Source organism: Emys orbicularis, chromosome 2, assembly GCF_028017835.1.
Source record: "Emys orbicularis isolate rEmyOrb1 chromosome 2, rEmyOrb1.hap1, whole genome shotgun sequence".
In the NCBI taxonomy this organism is placed as follows: domain Eukaryota; kingdom Metazoa; phylum Chordata; order Testudines; family Emydidae; genus Emys; species Emys orbicularis.
This window is the reverse complement of record NC_088684.1, coordinates 264,754,764-264,778,593: the sequence shown is the minus strand read 5'-3', so window position 1 is coordinate 264,778,593 and position 23,830 is coordinate 264,754,764. Positions and strand designations below refer to the sequence as shown.

At 40.4% G+C, this 23,830-nt stretch overlaps 1 protein-coding gene across 2 annotated transcripts in view; it reads right to left on the bottom strand.

Moving 5' to 3' along the window:
• The window catches only part of MYO3A (myosin IIIA), a 187,444-nt gene that overhangs the window by 64,641 nt on the left and 98,973 nt on the right, over positions 1-23,830 (bottom strand). For both annotated transcript variants that reach the window (XM_065398708.1, XM_065398707.1), the window contains exons 15-19: positions 22,432-22,530; positions 22,217-22,331; positions 17,071-17,197; positions 15,979-16,189; positions 15,101-15,248 (exon numbers count right to left, since the gene is read on the bottom strand). In XM_065398708.1, the coding sequence (XP_065254780.1) occupies positions 15,101-15,248; positions 15,979-16,189; positions 17,071-17,197; positions 22,217-22,331; positions 22,432-22,530 (700 nt within the window). The remainder of the gene's footprint in view (positions 1-15,100; positions 15,249-15,978; positions 16,190-17,070; positions 17,198-22,216; positions 22,332-22,431; positions 22,531-23,830) is intronic.

Genomic DNA, 23,830 nt, shown 5'->3' with positions numbered 1-23,830 from the left:
ACAAAACAGTTAATTAAGCCTTTTGATTCTCTTCACAAATCATTTTTTTATTCTAAAGAACAAAATCCTTTTCAGTTACCTTTAGTTTTACCATGACAGTTTTGTCTTAATAAGTGATGTCACCAATCCAGTGTTGCCTGTTTTCATTGCAAATACATTATCCTAGGGACTACACTGATTCCTGACAGATGGATAACATCCAACAATTGAAGTCCCCTATAACTAAACTGGAAGGTCCCTCTATATATAATTCACCTCAGTCTGAAAGAGTTGGGGAATGGAGAAGGTAACACAGAGCATAGTTTGGAAAGCATTTTGGAAAGCACCACATATTGCATTACAACTAGAACAGCATGTCCTGAGACCTCTGATGACTTCACCTCTCAGTCAGATGGAACCAAAAGTATAATCAACAAAATCAGAAATGCTGATGTGACAAATAAGACCCAGATAAATATGATCTTCAAATACATCTGAAAGAGATTATAGAATGCCTGCTACAATCATACTTTTGGCCAGATTTACTTAATTTCTTCTGGCTTCCTAGACTTTTGGGCTTGATTGTGACTCTGACTACATGCCCGCACAAGGAAATAAGATGTGAACCCCTAATACAGCACTATGTGGGATAGTCATATCTTGGGGCCCACCACATGAGATTAAGCCCTTTTTACCCTGCCCAGGGGCAGGTGGGTGGGGAGCAGTGTGAATATACGGAGTCTTGGCTTCATCCTCTCACTCATTAGTCAGAGTCATGAGGCCAGTGCAGGAGAGGAGCATAATCAGATACCAGTGCAGACTAGCAGTAAATTACTATACCTTCAGGAGCAAGGAGGCTGCAGAGGAGGAATTGTGACTGAGAGGTATGTTTATGAGTCACAATGTCTCCCAAGGATAATCCTGGCATGGGGCAATTTACACACCAATAAAAATATAAGAAAGGTCATACTGGGTCAGATCAATGGTCCATCTACCCAGTACCCTATTGTCCGCCAGTGGCCAATGCCAGAAGCTTCAGAGGGCATGAACAGAACAGGGCAGTTATCGAGTGATCTGATGTCCAGTCCCAGCTTCTGGCAGTGAGAGGTTTAGGGATACCCAGACAATGGGGTTGCATCCCTGACCATCTTGACTAATAGCCATTAATGGACCTATCCTCCAGGAACTTATCTAATTCTTTTTTGGACCAAGTTATACTTTTGACCTTCATAACATCCCCTGGCAATGAGTTCCATGGGTTGACTGTGTGTTGTGCGAAGAATTACTTTCTTATGTTTGTTTTAAACCTGTTGCCTATTAATTTCATTGGGTGACCCCTGGATCTTGTGTTATGTGAGGGGTAAATAACACCTCCTTATTCACTTTCTCCACACCATTCATGATTTTATAGACGTCTATTATATCCCTCAGTCTTCTCTTTTCTAAGCTGAACAATCCCAGTCTTTTTAATGTCTCCTCATATGGAAGCTGTTCCATACCCCTAATCATTTTTGTTGCCCTTCTCTGTACTTTTCCCAAATCTAACGTATCTTTTGTGACCAGAACTGCACGCTGTGTTCAAGGTGTGGGCGTACCATGGATTTAAATAGTGGCATTATGCTATTTTCTGTCTTATTAGCTATCCCTTTCCTAATGGTTCCCAACATTCTGTTAGCTTTTCTGACTGCCACTGCATATTGAGCAGATGTTTCCAGAGAACTATCTACAATGACTACAAGATGTCTTCCTTGAATGGCAACAGCTAATTTAGACTCCATCATTTTGCATGGATAGTTGCGATTATGTTTTCCAATGTGCATTACTTTGCACTTATCAAATTTGAATTTCATTTGCCATTTTGTTGGCCAGTCACCCGGTTTTGTGAGATCCCTTTGTAACTCTTCCCAGTCAGCTTTGGACTTATCTATTTTGAGTAATTTTGTATTGTCGGCCAACTTTGCCACCTCACTGTTTACCTCTTTTTCCAGCTCATTTATGAATATGAACAGCACTGGCCCCAGTACAAATCCTGGGGAGACCTTGCTATTTACCATTCTGAACTGTGAAAACTGACTGTTTATTCCTACCCTTTGTTTCCTATCTTTTAACCAATTACTGATCCATGAGAGGACCTTCCCTCTTATCCCATGACTCCTTATTTTGCTGAAGTACCTTTGATGAGGGACCTTGTCAAGGGCTTTCTGAGAGTGAAAGTACACTATATCCACTGGATCACCCTTGTACACACATTTGTTGAAACACTCCAAGAATTCTAGTAGATTGGTGAAGCATGATTTCCATTTAGACAAGTCATGCTGACTCTTCCCCACCATATTGTGTTCATGAATATGTCTGATAATGCCGTTCTTTGCTATAGTTTCAACAAATTTGCCTGACAGTGAAGTTAGGTATACTGGCCTGTAATTGCCAGGATCACCTCTGGAGTCTTTTAAAAATCAGCATTACGTTAGCTATCCTCCAGTCATCTGGTACAGAGTATTATTTAAACAATAGGTTGCATACACAGTTAGTAGTTCTGGGGCGGAGGGATAGCTCAGTGGTTTGAACATTGGCCTGCTAAACCCAGGGTTGTGAGTTCAGCCCTTAAGGGGGCCACTTAGGGATCTGGGGCAAAATCAGTACTTGGTCCTACTAGTGAAGGCAGGGGGCTGGACTCGATGACCTTTCAAGGTCCCTTCCAGCTCTAGGAGATAGGATAATTTCATATTTGAGTTCCCTCAGAACTGTTGAGTAAATACCATCTGGTATTGGTGACTTATAACTGTTTAATATATCAATCTGTTCCAAAACCTCCTCTACTGAAACCTCAATCTGGGACAGTTCCCCAGATTTGTCACCTAAAAAGAATGGCTCACGTGTGGGAATCGCCCTCCCATCCTCTGCAGTGAAGACTGATGCAAAGAATTAATTTAGCTTTTCTGCAATGTCCCCATCTTCCTTAAGTTTGCTCCTGTAGCACCTCGATTGTCCAGTGGCCCCACCAACTGTTTGTCAGGCTTCCTGCTTCTGATGTACTAAGGAAAAATGTTGCTGTTAGTTTTGTGTCTTTTGCTATTGTGGCAAGGCACCCCCCTTTACTTTGTCAGCATCAGCGTTCCTCTCTTTGGCGGTGGGGGCCTGGAGTAAATCAGTCCAACTCTGAAGGTTTTTAATGATTTGCTCTGGTTTATTTTTTCAGTATTTACAAGGTGGGCCTCAGAGTAGGCCCAACTATTTCAATTAAGCAAAAAACCAAACTCACAACACAAAAGAAATATATTTCCCTGTCCCCTCTCCGGGGCGGAAGGAACAATCAGTTTCATACATACAGAATGGGAAAAGACTGTCTAGGAAGGAGTACGGCAGAAAGGGATCTAGGGGTTATAGTGGACCACAAGCTAAATATGAGTCAACAGTGTGATGCTGTTGCAAAAAAAGCAAACATGATTCTGGGATGCATTAACAGGTGTGTTGTGAGCAAGACACGAGAAGTCATTCTTCTGCTCTACTCTGCGCTGGTTAGGCCTCAACTGGAGTATTGTGTCCAGTTCTGGGCACCGCATTTCAAGAAAGATGTGGAGAAATTGGAGAGGGTCCAGAGAAGAGCAACAAGAATGATTAAAGGTCTTGAGAACAAGACCTATGAAGGAAGGCTGAAAGAATTGGGTTTGTTTAGTTTGGAAAAGAGAAGACTGAGAGGGGACATGATAGCAGTTTTCAGGTATCTAAAAGGGTGTCATAAGAAGGAGGGAGAAAACTTGGGGTACGTCTACACTTACCCGCTGGTTCGGCGGCCAGCAATCGATCTTCTGGGATCGATTTATCGCGTCTTGTCTAGACGCGATAAATCGATCCCGGAAGTGCTCGCCGTCGACACCGGTAATCCTGCTCTGCGAGAGGAGTAGGCGGAGTCGATGGGGGAGCCTACCTGCCGCGTGTGGACCCGCGGTAAGTACTTTTAAGTTCGAACTAAGGTACTTCGACTTCAGCTACGTTATTCACGTAGCTGAAGTTGCGTATCTTAGTTCGAACTGGGGGCTTAGTGTGGACCAGGCCTTGTTCACCTTAGCCTCTAAGGATAGAACAAGAAGCAATGGGCTTAAACTGCAGCAAGGGAGGTTTAGGTTGGACATTAGGAAAAAGTTCCTAACTGTCAGGGTGGTTAAACACTGGAATAAATTGCCTGGGTTGTGGAATCTTCATCTCTGGAGATATTTAAGAGTAGTTTAGATAAATGTCTATCAGGGATGGTCTAGACAGTATTTGGTCCTGCCATGAGGGCAAGGGACTGGACTCGATGACCTCTCAAGGTCCCTTCCAGTCCTAGAATCTATGAATTATGCTGGCTTCTGGTTGCCAGTCCTTCCCCAAACAGAAGTTAACTTGATGTTTCCTCTCAAGGGGGGAAAGCAGCCTTCCACCCAGGAGAAGCCTTTTCTCCCTGCTGCTCCTAACTCTGCTGCAGCTTGTTTCTCATCCCTCCCTCCTTCCTCTTTCTCTCTCTCTCTAGAAGAGAGGTTTTTAAAGGTCACTGGCAGCCTTTAATTGGCCACAGGTATCTCTAATTAACGTGAAGTAACCTCTTTTCAGTTCACCATTCTAGGGCTGATACACTTGCCTTCCACCAGTCTCTTACAGCTGTCACTTCTGACTTTGTCACGCTAGTTGCTCTTCACATTCTTTTTTGACCTGCCTAATTATACTTTTACACTTGACTTGCCAGAGCCTATGCTCTTTTCTGTTTTCCTCAGTAAGATTTTTAAAGGATGTCTTTTTGTCTCTAACCACCTTTTTTGCTCTGTTGTTTAGCCATGGTGGCATTTTTGGGTCCTCTTACTGTTTTGTTTTAATTTGGGGTTTACATTTAGTTTGAGCCTCTATGATGGTGTTTTTAAATAGTTTCCATGCAGCTTGCAGGCATTTCACTCTTGTGACTGTTCTTTTTAATTTCCATTTAACTAACTTCCTCATTTTATGTAGTTCCCCTTTTTAATGTTAAATTCTAGTGTGGTGGGTTTCTTTGGTATTTCCCCCCCTAAAAGATGGATAAATTTAATTACATTATGGTCATCATTAATGAGCGGTTCAGCTATATTCACTTCTTGGACCAGATCCACTATGCCACTTAGGACTAAATCAAGAATTGCTTCTCCCCTTGTGGCTTCCAGGAGTAGCTGCTCCAAGAAGCAGTCATTAATGGTGTCTAGAAATTTTATCTGTGTCCCATCCTAAGGGGATAGTTGAAATTCCTCATCGTTATTGGGTTTTCTGTTTTTGCAGCTTCTCTACTCTCCCATGGAATTTAACAACTACTCTCACCAGGTGGTCTGTAGTACATTCCTACTGCTATACTGTTGTTGTTCAAGCATGGAATTTCTATCCATAGGGACTCTATGGTGTAGTTTGATTAATTTACAATTTTTATTACATTTGACTGTATGCTTTCTTTTACACACAGTACCACTCCCCAACCAGCAGGACCTATTCCATCATTCCTATATATTTTGTATCTTGGTATTACTGTATTCCGCTGATTACCATCATTCCACCAAGGTTCTGTATTGATCAGGCCTGTAGTTGCCCCAAGATTGAGATGTTAGGTTCAAGCACGAGGTGTTATCACTAAGGACGCTTTTACTGTCAACAGTCTATACGTAAATAAATAATAATTATGATAATCTGCTTCTGTTGATTATGACAGTCAGAAAAAGGAGTAAATATTTCATGACACTGATGCATCCTTAGACGAGCATTCCTGGGCAACATCTCCAATTATTAGTTTTTCTAAAACTCTAATGCTCATTAAAGGAGACAGTTTAACAACACTGGAAACTGAACTCTGATTTAAGAGTAAATGGAAGGTCCATAGCTACACAGTATGAGAACAGCAGCACAAGCTTCCCTATACTGCCTTCATATGCCTCAATCCTGACCTGGAAGGACCACATGGGCAGTTTAAGCCTTCGTGATCATTCAGTGTTCTGCTTCTCTATTAAGACTGCCAAATGGAGTGTCAATAAGTGCCAATGGTTTTCGTGATGTCTACCAGGATATGGAACAAATCCATTAAATCACTTCACATAATGAATGATGTCAGGAAGCAAAAAACTTCCAGTCACCATGGAGCTGGGTTAGATTTAAGCCAGTGACCTAACAGTGAAAGACTCTATATTATCAGTCCCTCATGCAATATTGCTCCCTTCACCATATTATGATGAAATATGAGACAGGAGAAAAAACTAATATGACAAGTATTATAAAGCTATAATGAAAGAGATTTTATTTGTATTAATTTCTAACATGCCATAAACCAAGCACTGAGTCAGCTGCAAGCCCCAGTGATGTTTCACAGCATCTGAATTCCCTAAAATAGTTTCTACTCATTGAGAGGATATCACACAATTCACAAGACAATATTCACATAGATAGGATGTCACAAGGAATGACTGCACTATATTGGAGTATGTGGGCTCTTATTTTATGCTGTGTCTACTGTGATCAAACTAGGTAATATTACCCTGTGCAGATTTGCTGCACTTAAATCAACAGGGACAATATTATTAAATGCAGTTGTAATTTTGTTTTGTACTAATAGAAAACAACTGGGTCATGAAGTAATGCCACTTTGTTGATGTGATGATATGAAGTCCCCTTAGTTTAAAGATTAACTTTAGGAACTTATTCAGAACCTGCCTTTTACCATCTTACTAAAGCAAAAGATGCAATTGTAAAATTAAAAATAAATGTGAGCGACAAGGTGGGTGAGGTAGTATCTTTTACTGGACCAACTTCTGTTGGCGAAAGAGTCAAGCTTTCAAGCTACACAGAGCTCTGCAGACCTGAAGAAGAACTCTATGTAGCTTGAAAGCTTGGCTCTTTCGCCAACAGAAGTTGGTCCAATAAAAAAATATTACCTCATCCACCTTGTCTCTCCAATATCCTGGGACTAACACAGCTACAACACCACCTCAAACAAAAATGAATGTTGCACATGCCTTATCCAAAAGCACATTAGGTTAGGGTACTCCTGACCAATGCATTTATCATCTGTATTAGCGTGCATCAAATTCCACTGGCATGCTCATATAATGGGTCACAACGAGTAGGGCAGTCTTCTGAAATATACTGTGCCAAGCATCACAATTCATATCTTTGCTAACACAATACAACCAGGGCTGAAATAACCAGAATTTATGGAAAAACAGAAAAGCTGTCCATCTGGCCAATAACACCTAGATCCCCTCTATGAAGATTCCTATCATTCCTGCATGGAGAGGAAAGTCAGCTCCCTCCACTGTAGTGTCACTTCCCTGGACCACACAGACCCCTTTCTGCAGGGTCAAGTGAAAACATGCTTTGTCCTCCCACAGTCCCAAGGTCCATGGAAATGCTGGCAGCTTGGGCCCGTCTCCGGGCAGGAGAAATGCCCTCTTTAGGGCACTTCTCTAGGCTGCTGAGGCTGTATTTCGCTTCGCAAAGCACAATGGTTTGTGTTAAACAGTAAGTTCTTTTGTTGTCAACTTTACGTCTACCCAGAAGTACACAAACTAGCTGCAGCAGGCAACTCTCTGCTCTAACAGGCATTCTGAGCCCAATGCTGCTAGGTGAAGAGTGACCCTTCAGCCTCACTTACTACCCTTACACAACAAAACAAGCTACTCCACACACAGGCTGGGGGGAAGCTCTGGCAGCACAGTGCCTTCAGAATCATGAAGTTAGAGACCAAGATGTTGGGCCAGAGACACGGTGTTTCTGTGTGGATGGCCCTGCCTCCTGTCAATCCCCAGGACCTGCAGAGTTGAGGGGCAGTTCATTGCACATCTTGCAGGGTTTGTTCCCCTTGATTCAAGACAATTCTATGATTAGACCCTCACAAGGTTTCCCCCTACTTTTTCCCCCCAGCCTCTATCTACCTCAGACCCAAAGCTATATCCTGACTTAAACATAGTGGGATAAATTCATTCTTTATTGTTACCCCATTTATGTCAAAGAGATGGATTTCAATCCAGATTTCCTATTTCTCACCTGTAGATTAGACAAATTCCCCTCTCGCAGTTGCCATACAATTAGTCATGTGTAGAGATGGTGTGAACAGCTACTGTCAGATTGAGTACGTCCTCAGTCTTTGGATGTGCTGAACTAACATTCCCTGGGTCCTTGGCCACATCCCCTCTCTGGCCAGTGACTTCAGCTTTTGGGGCTTTACTAATTGGGTCCATGCTCCCCAGTAGAGTAGTTTTACACCTTACACTGCTGTGATCCTCTCACCCCTGGCTAGACTTTCTGCCAACAGGATGATGTGCATCTGGTGATCCATCGGCAGAATCCAGGAGTGAATCTGGCCCACTATTTGCAGAGAATTTAAAAAAAATGTTCCTCAAAATAAAGAGGCAGCACTTATCCCAATCTTCATTTCTTCCACTCAGAAAGCCTGGGAAAGAGACCAGCCTTACACTGTGCCTGTAGCGTTAACAAATGGAGTCTGTTAGACCGGTGGGAAAAGTGAAGCTCAGAATTGAAGACCTTCTCCCCTTGCTATCAGCCCCACATGGTTACATTTAGGGACTGTTAGCCCAAGTGCCTGTGCTGACCTCAATTTCCATGGCAGCTCATGGAAAGAGAATTGGGGTCTCATAGAAACAGGAATGAAACAAGCCACTTAAAGGAAGAATTAGATCTGTACCTTATTTACATACAGTGCCAAAGATGTGCAATAATATGTACAAAAATATAGGTGGATACTTCCCTGTTATGAGGAGCTTACAATGCACATGGAGGAGGCGCTGCTTTTCAAATGGAAGTATGTTTATATGTAATACCATTTTTCAGTTTTGAAATTTATTTCAGAGCTCATTAAATATGCCAGTGTGACAATGCTAAAAATGCTAAAAACCAAAGCCCAAGTCACTTCATCTTTCTGTGCATGCGTTTCCCTAGCTGGAAAATGGAGATGATACTTCCTTCCTTTGATGTCTAATGATGAAAAGCACTACGCATATAAGAGCTACGTATTATCATTATGATCATCAGCCCTAGTTATTATCCCTGGAATTGGTACAGCATAGGCAAAGGCAGCACAGACTACCCCAGAAATGTGCCACCTCCATCAGCGTAGGAATAATTTAGTCTTCCATGTTCATTCAGTTATTGGCTTCATTTCTCAGATTGCCAAAAAGCAAGCCACTTAAGTCAATTGTGGTGTTGGTTTTTGTTATGAAGATGCCCGTTCAGTGAGAACTGGACTAAGACCAACCCACTTGGCCACCAACCACACAGAGATATGTTCAATTTCAACCACTTTGACCTGGTGTGAAGATGATCAAATAATCTGGGGAAGAGGGAAGGACTCATATATTGACACGGCTGCGCTCCTTTCTTTAGAAGAATGAAGAGAGAAAAACTGTATTGTTTAATTTTGTACAACACGGTGATAAGTGCTATATAAAAGCCTACGATGAAGGGAAATACTCCCACAGATGTTTATAGACCCAACCACCATTCAGTCCCTTTGTATTTTTCATTTGCAAATTGATAAATGTATTCCATTAATTATCTAGGATTATAATTTTAAAAGAAACCACACACATGCACACATAACCACTAAGGATTCACAGTCAAAAAACAATGCTATTCACATTTTACAAAAGATATGGTGGCACATTGCTTTATGCCAAAATTCAGTTGGCTGTAAGCATTCTGGAGGCTCGGAACTCAAAGAGTTGGAGGATTCTAAATGGCCCATGATTACATTATTTATTTCTCCCCCTTTGAATATCTTAAATGAGAAATGAAAGTTGTAGAGCAGATGTGCCTATCATAGCTTAAATGTGTTTAGGAAATGTTACACAAATTATGGTAGTTCAATGTGCAAAACAAAGCACCACTATATACACAAAGGAAATCACAGACATTTAGAAAGATTTACACATCCACATAGCTTTTAGACTGAGGATTTTTTCATGACTTTTGAAATCTATACTTTTCACCACTTTTTTAGATTATTATAGAAGAGACTGAATTTGCATGATTTGTAATAGCATTGAAGGCCACAGTTGAAATCTATAAAGCTTTTAGCTTATGATACGTTCAACTGGAAATGAGAATAAAACACCTCACTTCCAACAAGAGAAGTCAATGCAATGCCCTCAGTTTCTGCTGGTAATAGTCTACTACTAAGCATAACTTCTACATATCAGTATTGAAATCACGTTACAAATTAAGACCTTTGACCATGCAAATCCTTACACATGTGTAAAGTCAGCTGTGTACATAAGTGTAGATTTGGTGTCATACTGACCTATTTGTACAAGTTATTGATTTGTACATGAACATAAACATTGAATTTCTGAACTTTTAATTTTATTCATTAATGAATTTTAAAATGGTATTTTGCTTCTTCCTATGTAGAGATATAAGCAACATAATATTTTATATACTTTTCTTTCTCCTTTTCGTATGCTGACTTCTGAAGAAAGGGATATCGTAAACTTCAGTTAACAATCAGAGCATATCATATCAGTGCTAAACTTAGCAGATCCCATACAATTAACATTTAAGATGCTGAACCACCTACTTTCTACATGATTGTTCTTGTGACATGGAGCTGAAGCAATGTGCATGTCCCAAGCAGGGGAGAAGGGGATGTGTTATAATGGCCATTAATTATATTGTGAACTGTCCTTGAGCAACAGCCTTGCAATCAGTGACAACCTTATACTGAGATCACACTAGTCACTTCCTGGTTTTAAAATGATAGGGTTTGATACTCAACTTTGCACTAATTTTTGTCTGTAGCGTTAGTTATGCATCACTTCAGCAGTAACCCCAGAGACTACTTTGAATACCCTGCAAGATAATGTAAGGAAGTTTGCTATAGTATCAGGCCTGTTCTGATCCCTTTTAAATGTGGAACACACAACACACACACAAGCTTATTAAACTAAGGGTATGTCTACACTACAAAATTAGGTCGATTTTATAGAAGTCGATTTTTAGAAATCGATTTTATACAGTCGATTGCATACATCAACACTAAGCGCATTTAGTCGGCAGAGTGCGTCCTCACTACCGTGGCTAGCATCGACTTACAGAGCGGTGCATTGTGGGTAGCTATCCCACAGTTCCCGCAGTCTCCGTTGCCCATTGGAATTCTGGGTTAAGCTCCCAATGCCTGATGGGGCAAAAACATTGTCGCGGGTGGTTTCGGGTACATGTCATCAGTCGCCCCTCCCTCCATGAAAGCAACAGCAGACAATTGTTTCACGCCTTTTTTCCTGGGTTACCTGTGCAGACGCCATAGCACGGCAAGCATGGAGCCTGCTCAGCTCACCATCACCACTGCTGTTGCAAACTGGAGGTTTCTGGCTCAGGCTGCTCTCCCAGCCGGTAGCACCGCGCGGTCGCACCTACCCCAGCCTACCCCTTACTCTCATGGCTCATGAAGCCTGGACAGTAGTAAGGAGCTTTTCAGCTATAGGCTGAGCAATTGCAGAATGGTGGTAGAATGTGCCTTTGGACGTTTAAAAGCTCGCTGGCGCTGTTGGTCAGACCTCAGCGCAACCAACATTCCCATTGTTATTGCTGCTTGCTGTGCTCTCCATATCTGTGAGAGTAAGGGGGAGATGTTTATGGTGGGGTGGGAGGTTGAGGCAAATTGCCTGGTGTCCAATTTTGAGCAGCCAGACACCAGGGCGATTAGAAGAGAACAGCAAGGTGCGCTGCCCATCAGAGAGCCTTTGAAAACCAGTTTCATGACTGGCCAGGCTTCGGTGTGACAGTTGTGTGTGTTTCTCCTTGATGCAAACCCGCCCCCTTTGTTGATTTTAATTCCCTGTAAGCCAACTACCCTCCCCCCTTCGAAATAAAGTAACTATTGTTTTGAAACCATGTATTCTTTCTTTATTAATAATAATATAAAAAAAGAGATAACAGACAAGGTAGCCGGGGTGGGGTGGGGGTGGAGGGAAGGACAAGGCCACATTGCTTATTGTAGCCACACTAAAAATCAAACTGTTTGAATTACAGCCTTCTGTTGCTTGGCCATCCTCTGGAGTGGAGTGGCTGGGTGCCGGAGCCTCCCCCCGCGTTCTTCGGCATCTGGGTGAGGAGGCTATGGAACATGGGGAGAAGGGTAGGCGGTTATACAGTGGATGCAGCGGGGGTCTGTGATCTTGTTGGCTTTTCTGCAGCTCCAAGAGTGCTTCATCATGTCCGTTTGCTCCCCAACAGACGCTTTATCATGTCCGTTTGCTCCCTCATTAGCCTCAGCATCGCATCCTGCCTCCGCTCTTCATGCTCACTTAATTCTTTCCTGGCCTCTGCCACTGAATGCTTCCATGCATTAAGCTGTGCCCTATCAGTGCGGGAGGACTGCATGAGCTCGGAAAACATGTCATTGCGAGTGCATTTTTTTTTCGCCTTCTAATCTGCGATAACCTCAGGGACGGAGATGATAGGGGGAGCGTAGAAACATTCTACGCTCTACGATTCTGGGGGGACTGTATGGTCACCTGTGCTGCTGAGTTTGCCACGCTGACCAAACAGGAAATTCAAAAGTTCCCAGGGCTTTTCCTGTGTACCTGGCTAGTGCATCGAAGTTCAAAGTGCTGTCCAGAGCGGTCACTATTGAGCACCCTGGGATAGCTCCCGGAGGTCAATACCGTTGATTTGTGTCCGCACTACCCCAAATTCGACCCAGCAAGGTCGATTTTAGCGCTATTCCCCTTGTTGGGGAGGAGTACAGAAGTCGATTTTAAGAGCCCTTTAGGTGGACGGAACAGGGTTGGTTGTGTGGACGCAGTCATTTTTAAATCAACCTAACGCGGCTAAATTCGACCTAACCCGATAGTGTAGACCAGGGCTAAGGGATAACACAAGAACATTTGAGTCAACTCATGCCTGGCCAGCAGTCTACATATAAAGATACCCAAAGGAAACTGAAGGCAGATTACACTTGAATAGAGTGGAGCCCAAGGCAAGGTAAGCACATTAAAGGTGGGTAGTAAAGAAGATGGAGAGAGAGACTGGGAACCTTTGTGTCTGAGCACACCCTAGAACATGGATGTCTGTCAACTGCAAAGCCCTTTGTCCTGCAGTGAACAGAATGATGGTTCAATGCTAATTACAGAAGCGTCTGTGTTAAATAGCTGAGGAGCATCTGCTGTGAAAATTCTGTGTTTGGTTACAAAATTTCTCTTCTCTTATGGCTTTTCTATACTTGATAGTTAACACAGATTAAGGTAGGATGTGAATTTAAAGTGCAGTAGTTTTTTCTGAATAACTCCACTGTGTGGACACTCTTATTCCAGAAAGAAGTGTAGCCTCGTTATCGTTTCCCCAGATGTTGGCTTTTTAATACAGAGAAGTGGCAGATAATGGTTGGCTCCTTTGGTGGACTGAGCTTTGTTGCCTGAGAGTATTACTATTGTGACTGATGCATGGAGATATTCCAGGGTGGGTGATAGAGCCTCCTTTCACAGGATTTTTAAACTGCTTATTCCAGAAAAAGAGTGTCTACACATGGCATTAATTAGGAACAGTTAATCAAGGACAAGCCCTTACATATGGTGGAATGTACTAGTAGTTGCACATTCTGCATGCTTTAATCTGCAGGGCAGGCAATGGCTTTAAGACTTCTTTAATAGTTAATTTTCACATTGCTTTCTAGCATACATTTTCTAGTTATACTTCTAGAAGTTTATTAACCAAGATCTTAAAAAAAACAACCTTTGAGTCAATATACAAAGAAGCAGCTGTTCTTTGTATATTGTTCCAATCTGCTGCTGTTCTCTCTTCACACTGTGGCCATTAAATCCTTTAAGACCCCAAAGGCAGCAGTAGCCAACTACTCAGACTTCTGTGATCTACATCTTGGGTGCATCTGGAGGCTTTGGCACCAAAACTGTTGAAGTGGTTGCCACAGACAAAGTCAAACCATCTTTGGCTTAGAGGAGTCCAAGACAAAAGATGATCCTTCTGGTGTAACTGGAAAATCTTCTTCATGAAGATATACAATCACTCCCAAAAGGCTACATCTAACTCCACATGATTATATTGCCTTTGAAATAATTGGAAACTATCAAATATGTTTGCCACAAAGTACTATTTTCCTTTTATTTATACACAAACACGAGAGAGAGAGAGAGAGAGAGAGAGAGAGAGAGAGAGAGAGAGAGACAGAGCGCGAGAGACAGAGCGCGAGAGAGACATTTTCCCAAACTTACATCTCTATTATCTACAAAACCAACAATGATTAACAATTGGGCAAAACCCTGCATTAGTATTAGTAATTAAAAATTATGAGGGTGGGTGACAAAATGCTTTTCAAAAATATATATCTGAAATTTCATCCAATAATGCAGAGAAAGCATCTTTTCACTCTCTAAACCTAAAATGTGAGGGTTGATTACCCAGGACATACAGTATTGGGCAGTACTTCTGTTTTTTGTTGAAACATGTTTTCTCAAATAAGAGAATTAATTGGCTAGCAATTTAAAACTGTTTAACTTAATTTTCATTTAATCCTTTTATAAACTCCTTATGGTCTTTTTACAGTTTTTCTACTGACCCTTTCAAGTTCATTAGCTTTCATAATTACAACACCTAATTTTTCCTCCATCGTTTAAATCAAATTATATAGTGTAATCAAAGTAAATCTTCCATCAGTTGGTTTAGGAGAACAAATTCCTAAATGAGATCCAAATAATTGCAATTATTCTGATTTTTATTATTGGAATTCAATGTTAAAAAGCTTATTAGCATGCTATTAGGAAAGTCATTCTTCAAAAAATATGTACTATATGGCATTTCTGCTTTTTGCTGTTGAACCATAAATTACATAGTACGTATTATTCCTCAACAAAACAACAATGCATTTGAATCAAACCCATTATTGCTGTGCTCTGTTGCCTAGAAACTGTAAATTTGAAGTTTAATGCATTTTAGATGGACATTTAAATTACAAATAGCAATCCAACAGTTCTTCACATAATGTATAGACAGAAAGCAGTCTGTTATAGACTACTATTCTGTGCTTCTTAAGAAGAAAGAAGAGTTTAGCTTTTTCGGGTCAGATATTTTATGTTCAGTGCTACTAAGCTTGATAAAATATTCCCAAACCTACCTGTTCCCAGGCAAATACATGTTGATTGAAGTAGAACTGAATCTGTTCATTGGCAATGTTGATACACAGTTGTTCGAAAGAATTTTTTTTGAAATTTTCAAAGCCAAAGATATCAAGAATCCCAATGTTCAACCCATCATCATTTTCGCTGAAAAAAGGATTTAAAAAGCTCTTCAGATTTTTATCTCCGTTATTTTACATAATACCTAACTTCATTATTGTTTCAAGAAAATAAATAATGGGCCAAATTGATCACTGACCCTGGGAGTTACATAAGGATGAATTTTGCCCAATCAGATGAATCTTAATAGAATGATCAATTCTAATATGAAATACAATAATACATATAAATCTAAGGATGACTGTATGTGTCAAACATGATTTATTTACTGTAAGGGTGGATAAACTCGGCTGGCAAAGACAAGCAGGATTTCCAATTTTAGGTTTAAACTAATATTAAATACATTTAAGCCTATCACGAAAAAAAAACAGACTATGGTTCACAAATGACACACAGTTGCTCTTTGTTTCTATGGTAATAAAATAGGCTTGTAATTAGATACTAGGTATTTCTTCCCTCAGATTATTTGCTCACAATGTTTAGAGCTGACTTTTCAAAATAGATTGTCTGCAGAGAGGCCCCTACATTCATTTTTATGCACCGATATACCTGTTTTAAATATTAAGATTAAGATAGGAGTTTAAATTTGCAATGAGGTGCATGCAACAGGTATTTAGAAGCCTAGCTTTAGGCACTGAAGTATGAAAATTTGACCTTACATGTTACTAGCAAAAAATCTGAAGAACATGTAATTACACAAATCATACATTTCATATTGCAAAGAGATAATTTTTCTACTGGAAAAATGTCCCTTTACCTTAAAAGTTTGTCTGGCTTGAGTAAAGTATTGATGCGATTGACTATCCAACTAAAGAGACGCCCATATAATGCTTTGGCCATGGCATCTCTGACATCAATAGCTTTTTCCACGGTGTTGGGACGGATAATGGTTTCCCCTCGAGTCACCACGCAGTAGGAAGTGAGAGCTTCTTGCAGTTCATCTGCCTGAATGCACAGCAAGGAAGCACCTAGGAAGTGAACAGATGTACTGTTACGACATACACATAATCCACAGGTATATTTTTGCAGGAAGGAGATATTTCTTAATTTCTAAGAGCTAGATTGTAACAGTACAATGTGTCCTGATTATGGGGCTGAGTGGAATTGTGCTGCCCTAAGAGCAGATGAGGGACTCAGTCATAATCTGTAGCTAATTCCCCTCTTGCTCCAGGGTGGGGAAGTCATGTGCACCAGCCCTTTCCCAGGTGCAGATTACTTTCCCTTAAGTGACAGCTCAGCCATGCTGGCCAATGTGTTGGGGACAACATCAAGGCTCCACCCTCTCTCCACCCATTAGAATCATAGATGATTTGGGTTGGAGGAGACCTCAGGAGGTCATCTAGTCCAACCCCCTGCTCCCCCTCATTCATTCAGGAGGGGGAGTAGCAGCTTCCCTGTGGATGCTTTTCCACTGTAAGCCCATTGTGACCCACAAGGCAGGTAGCCCAGCTCTACCTCCTCTAGATAAACACTGTAGGAGGTAGAGCTGGTAAAAAAATAAAATTCAAAATTTTGATGACTTTTTCACAAAAAGTTTAAATGGTGACAAAAATCATGAAAATTTCATTTTGCTTTGCACACATCCCCGGTAACAGTCACGCTATCTGAATAAACTATGTGGACGGACACAAAAAGTAAATAATTTGTACACACATAAATATGAAAGAAACCCTTCTTTTTACATTTTTATTAATGTGGATTAGGCATGAATTGAACTGTTGTATTTTAATTAGTCTTGCAAAATTTCCATCTGAATACAGTTTTTATAGATAAATCTAATGTGATAAAATCTCCTACCTGCTAAAACATTACAGAATTTCAATCTTAAATCAAAGGAAAGAGAACTCACAATTCTCAAGTGCGACTGGATTGGAAATATTGCTCTTGTCAATCATGTGCTCGGATACCACTGAAGAAAACTCAATGTTACCCACGTTTAAAATTGCAGCAAGAATACTGTACACACTGCCAAGTTCCTAAAAAGGAGATTAAAAATGTAGCCATTTATAGTCTTACATTTGGTACCTGAGGCTGCAATAACGGCCGGGTATTCTATACCCCGTTTCCATATCTTGAAGATAAGCATCTGTCCTGGGCCCTAACATGTTGCTATTGACTGCCTCCTCATTTATAGTGGAGCCTGGACTGTCCTGGCGCGCACACAGCTGAACAGGAGTCACTGGCTGACCAGATCAATGATCAAGGCAGCAGATACACATGAGATCTTATTTTAGTAAATTGATGCAATTGCCTGACAAGGTTGAGAACTCCTGCTCAGGACAAGTACAGTTAAATTAGCCGTAGTATTTTCATCATGCTCTCCTCTCTCCATCAGTAAGACCAAAGCACCCCTATCCTTGAACCACTTCAGAGGCTTCTTCTCTGACATCTAATTCAAGCTCTTTGTTCTCACTTTCAAGGTCCTTCACTATCTTTATCTCCATCTCTATTTTTGCTTTCATTGCCTCTTACTCTCCTCACTCTGTGTTCAGTCTTCTTTCTTTACTGCTCCCTTTCCTCACTCCATGCCTTCTAGCACTCTGCCTCCCAAGCCTGGAGCAGTCTCATTCTTCTTGTCCACCATACACTCTCTTCCAGGAATACATCTATCCCATTCTCCTCATACCATACTCTATTGCTAGTCCCCAGGGGATGCCTGGCACCAAATAGGGGGCAAGGAGGAGGTGGGAATGTGGCCTAACCCCACTTCTGCAATAGCTTAGAACTAGATTAGCATGCAGGGAGGAGCAGGCTGCATCCCATAAAGGGATGCCATAGTGGGTGTGTTTCTCCCTCTGTGCACAAGAGAGTTCAGGAGCAACTCCATACCACCCCTTGCTGTGCCTGAAGGCATGATCTAGCCCTAAGGCTGGAAGCTTCTTGGAACAAAGAATGAGTTTTACAACAGATCGAATCCTGTGCCCACTGAAGTCAATGGAAACAGTGCTTCAATAGGAGAAGAATCAGACCCTATATAGTCCTGATTCAGGGAAACACTTATTCAGGTCCTTAAGCTCATCCACATTCCGGATAACACTTTAAACACACACTTCATTTTAAGCATGTGCCTAAATCCCATTGTTTTCAAGTTAAGCATGTGCTTAAGTGCTGTCCTGAATGAGGATTTTTTCCTGATCTAGGGCCAGTGTTTGTAATCACAATGTAAATTTTAGGTGACATATATAGTAAGTGACCTTAAATAATAATGAATGATAAGTAAAACTGTAATAGTTATAGATAAAGTAATGCTTTCCTTGTGGTTTTGGCTTTGATCTAGCTGTAAACTTGAATACCCATCTCCATATTTGGTAATTTCTGGTCATTTTCTAAGCAGAGTCAGCCAGTTTTAGTTTCTGTAATGTAGACTAGGGTTAAAGTAGAATTTGGGGCTATTATTTTTCTTAAGGGTGCAGAGTATTGGACAAGCATTTTATCAGATGGGCTACTCATCACTCCACAGCATTTTATATCATAATATTTTGTAACATGCTGGCATCAATTATTCAGATAAAATCCTTAATTACCTTTAATTGCTCAAAAATATTTGATCTTATTTTCAACACTTTCAGAATTGAATCCAGCACAAATCCAATACTTAATGAAAATGAATTATTCCAGTTACTCCAAAGCCAACTAAAAAAGCTCACTCTAAAAATTACTCTTAGGATGATTGGCAAACAGTATGTATGTTTGTAAAGTGATTATTTTCATTTCAAGCCTAAGAATGTGGAGGAAATTCAAAGAAATGGATAACTTGACTTTTGCCATTATGTTGTATAATGGGTATAGCAACGGACATTTTTGTGCCCTTTTCCAGTAGGTGTTAAATCTGGTTGATCTGACTAGTACAGAATGATTATTGTGCACCCCAGGCAGTCCTTTCCTCTTACTTTTGTCATGCAGTCTTAAGTAAAACAGTGTGAGTTTAGGACAGAGAGCAAAGTATAGAGTATGTAGTTACCATTACAGCATGCTAGCCAGTTTAAAAGAGAGATTTCATAAAAAACATGTAGGCTGCATTTTAATCAGAATGCACAAGACTATGTTCGCAAAAAGAACAGAAGTACTTGTGGCACCTTAGGGACTAACAAATTTATTAGAGCATAAGCTTTCATGGGCTACAGCCCACTTCTTCGGATGCATCCGAAGAAGTGGGCTGTAGCCCACGAAAGCTTATGCTCTAATAAATTTGTTAGTCTCTAAGGTGCCACAAGTACTCCTGTTCTTTTTGCGGATACAGACTAACACGGCTGCTACTCTGAAGACTATGTTCAGGACTCCTGTTAATAGAACAAGAATTGTGGATATATAGAGAAACTCCTCTGTGCACCATGATGAAACGTCAAAGGTTAGGGGTACGTTATTGCACCTTTCCATGGAGGAGCCTCTTTCTGATGCAGCATCTTTCTCTAGACAAAAAGTAGCAGTCTCTGTGCATACAGAGCTTGATTCCTGGCATATAGCCACAGTTCTGCAAAGGGTATGGTGCGGAGACACACAGCCCCAGTGGCAGTGCTGGGAGACATTATGCCTGGATTAGGTACAAAGATTCCAGGAGCTCTGGGAACCACCACTGCTGTGTCACCCTTCAAAAGAGTGCAGTATCCACACCCCTCTGTACCCAGCCTTCTCTGCTAGCTGGGCTGGAAGTGGGTCAGACAAGAGCCCCACCCTCTTTTGAGAGGCTACCACTTCCACGAGGAATAGCCCCATGGAGTCCTTCATAGGAGGCTCAACAAGCAAGAAAGACTCTTTATGCCTCTCCTTCCCCATCCACTCAGAAACTAAGCGCACCCTGTCCCACAACCTTCTGCAAAGTGACCAGAAGATGCATGCTGGCACTGTACATAGTGTGGCCAATCACATTTCTCAGTGGACTTCCAAAATATCAGAAGTGACACCTCCTCTTTTGGGCCATATAGGGTCATTGCTATATGCAGGTGATGCTCTTATCAATTAAAATGAATGTTTAAGCACGGGGAACAGGAACAGGCTGGTGTAACTGCATAGTACACTTCATGCCCCACAAGGTCCTGTCATGAGGGTGGCTCTGCTGATGACAGTTCTGCAACCTTCACATTCATGTAGGCCAGTTCTGAAGATAGGGAAGTACTGCTGACAGGAGATTTTGGGGCCTTACCATCTGCTATACAGCGCCGGAGTTGTGAATAAGTATCAAAAGGAAAAAGAAGAGAATGGACTTGGGGAAAAAAGATGAAAATTCAGGTTCACTGCTAAAAGGTTTCATCTGCTTTCGCTACATAGTTTTGCAGCAAGGTAGGTAATGGGGCTGATTGAAAGTTTTCTGTCAAAAAAAATTTTCCAACAGAAAATGGATTTTTGAGTAAATGAATTTTTTGGCAAAAGTGTCCACTTCCCATTGAAAAAATTGATATTTTCTATCAAAAAATCAATGCCTAAAAATGAAATATTTGGATTCTGAAATGCCATTTCAGTGCCTCATGGGAGTTGTGTCATGCTCCCATTCTCCTTTATGTGCCAGGCTCTCCAGTCAGACTTCATCTCCCATGATTCCATATAACTGCCATGATGTATCACCTCCCTCAAGAGGGGAAACCACAGTGCATAATGGGAGATACACCTCTACCCCGATATAACGCTGTCCTCGGGAGCCAAAAAATCTTACCGCGTTATAGGTGAAACCGCGTTACATCGAACTTGCTTTGATCCGCCGGAGTGCGCAGCCCCGCCCTCCCCAGAGCACTGCTTTACCGCGTTATATCCGAATTCGTGTTATATCGGGTCGCGTTATATCGGGGTAGAGGTGTACTTTTGATACTTATTGACAACTCCAGTGTCATAAAACAGCAGGTAATGCTGTTTCTGATTTTAATTTTTTTGCAAACAATTCAAAATTTTCCATGGAAAAAAACCATGGAAAAAAAGCTGTAGTAAGTAATAAAGAAATACATCATTAATGGCAAAACAGCCAGGAAAGTATTATTAAAACACAGGGGAAAAGTTTCATACACATTTCTTCATAGCTAAAATATTACCCTTAATGATGGCATGGTGAATGTTAACACGTCATCAGCCATATATATCTTTCCCATCCAAACTAGACCTGTGAAAAGTCTCACACTTGGAATTTTAGAAAACTCTCAGATTTTCTTTTGTAAACTAGTATTCTATTTTTATAGATTTGCCTCTTTTTAGTACCTCCTTCCTGTTGGACTTGCTCCTCCAGAACTAGGCACCAACAGTGTCATGCACAGTATGCTGAGAAATATTAATAACCATGAATAGCAACATTATAATGCAGCTCCTCTACTAATGGCACATGAAATTCCTTGTTTCAAAGCAGCTGATGAAGGGAGACTTTAAAAAGAAACAGGCTGATATTTATTGTAATTATATCTGGTATAGGCTTACAAGAGAGAACCAGTGGCCTGCACATCCGTGAAAAGGGGTAATAAGAAAGAAGAATGGATTAAATTAGTGGTCATTGATAAGACTCACCCTGACATGACAGGTTCGATCCTCTCAATGCATTTCAACTATCCTTGCCAAAGACTCCTTATTTCAAACTCTAATTAAAAAAGTGAATAAAGCTTACACTAACTAGGCTAAAATTATAGGCTTATTAAAAGTTACAAGCATTATTTTCTATGCACTTATTTTGTAAATAACTTTTTTCAAATATTCAGCTGTGTTATGGCCACTGATTTTATAGTATTGTTGACTAATAATACTTTCTTAGTATATAGATGCATAAAAACTTTTAAAAGAATTAAAATATGTAACAATATAATGACAAACTGACCATGGAATATCCAAAAATGTCTAACAATCATAGCCAAAGTGAGCAATACAATGAAGGAAACTGGTTGTATTTTTAGCCAAAATGAGAAAAATAGTGAAGAAAATTAGTTATATTCTTTGTATGCATTTTCCCTTTATTACCTCTTGTCACAGAAAGAAGCATAGGAATGTTTCAGAAAAATGAAAAAGATTGAAATGTTATCAGCACTCACCTCCATTGTAAAACCTATGACTTTGAAGCACTGCTCAATTAATTCAAACTGAGACTTATAGAAATTATTGTTCATAAAATCTTGAGCTGTTCGGAGATGTTCATTTTGCAGATACCTGAAAGGGTTGAGGAACGAAGGGTTATAATCCGAATGAGGTTGAGCCAACTACACTGTATTCCTTAGAAATCAATTTATGTAAAAAGAAACTGTGTTACCTGGGTGGCTTATACTCTGGCAGTTTATAATGTGCCAGTTTTTTCTTTTCTGCTAAACCAGCATAGATGTAATAAAAAATATGGAAATTTCTCTCTCCCCTGAAACAACAAAAGCAATTATTTGTTTAAGTAACAAAGTTGTACTGCTAGATTTATTGATGGCATTGCTGCTATTGTTAAACATCATTAAAAAGAGTGAGCCAGATCTTCAGCTGCTGTAAATTGACATGGCTCCATTGAAGTCAATGGAGTTCCATCAGTTTATACCTGCTGAGTACTTGGTGCAGTGATTTTAAGGAGCTCCATCTTTTTCTGTGCAAGCTTTTCTTGTGTCATGTCTACCAATGCAGATGATGTAGAAGCAGCTAAATGCGGCACTGTGGTGTTTGATACAATAAGTAAATACTGGGTGAGATCTTGGAAATTGCCCACAACCTTAGTAAACTAACTGTGCCCAGAGGAACTCTGTTCAAACGTTCCCTCCCAGACACAGCTGCATTCTCACTATGGGTTTGATCCTGCAAGGTTCTGTGAGATTTGACTGATTCAGAAAAGGATTTAAGTACATGTGTAAATTTAAGCACATTCTACTGACATATCCTGTTTAAGTAATCTCACTGACCTCATCAGAAATCAGCAAGCCCAGGGAAAAAGTTCAATACAAGCCTTATTTTAGGGGAAAAGGCTGATTTTATTCTGAAAAATCCAAGATTCTATAACTGAAGTTCGATTGGGGAAAAAATTGTCAATAACAGCGTTTCCTAAAACTGTACCAAACTTTAAACTGTATTTGCTAAATCAGCTCAGAGGAAACAGAGATAATAAAATAAAATAAATAAATAAAATAAATTAATGGAGATATCCTATCTCCTAGAACTGGAAGGGACCTTGAAAAGTCATCGAGTCCAGCCCCCTGCCTTCACTAGCAGGACCAAGTACTGATTTTGCCCCAGATCCCTAAGTGGCATTTGTGTTACATAGGTACTTCAGGTAACAAGCTCTTACAGAATCAAAACACTTTTAGTTTTAGTCAGTGAGGGAAACATTAGAGTTGGGGGCAAGATTTCCCTGTGCCAAGTTCTAACCTTTTGCCATTAATTATTATTAATGACAAAAATATATCTACTAAAATATTTTTTTGTACTTTAATGTACTATATGTGAAAATAAACAGCTGATATTGTATAGGAATTTACTTTCATATGAATTTATTCTATGAAATGTTGTTTAATTTCTCTATCATTTGTTATTTTATTACACACACACACACACACACACACACACACACACACTTAACAAATATATATGTGTAGTTGGTTCATACTCCTGTATAAGCAAAATTATATTAGAATCTCCAGGATTTAACCAAATATTATGCATACAAGTTACATTACTAAGGG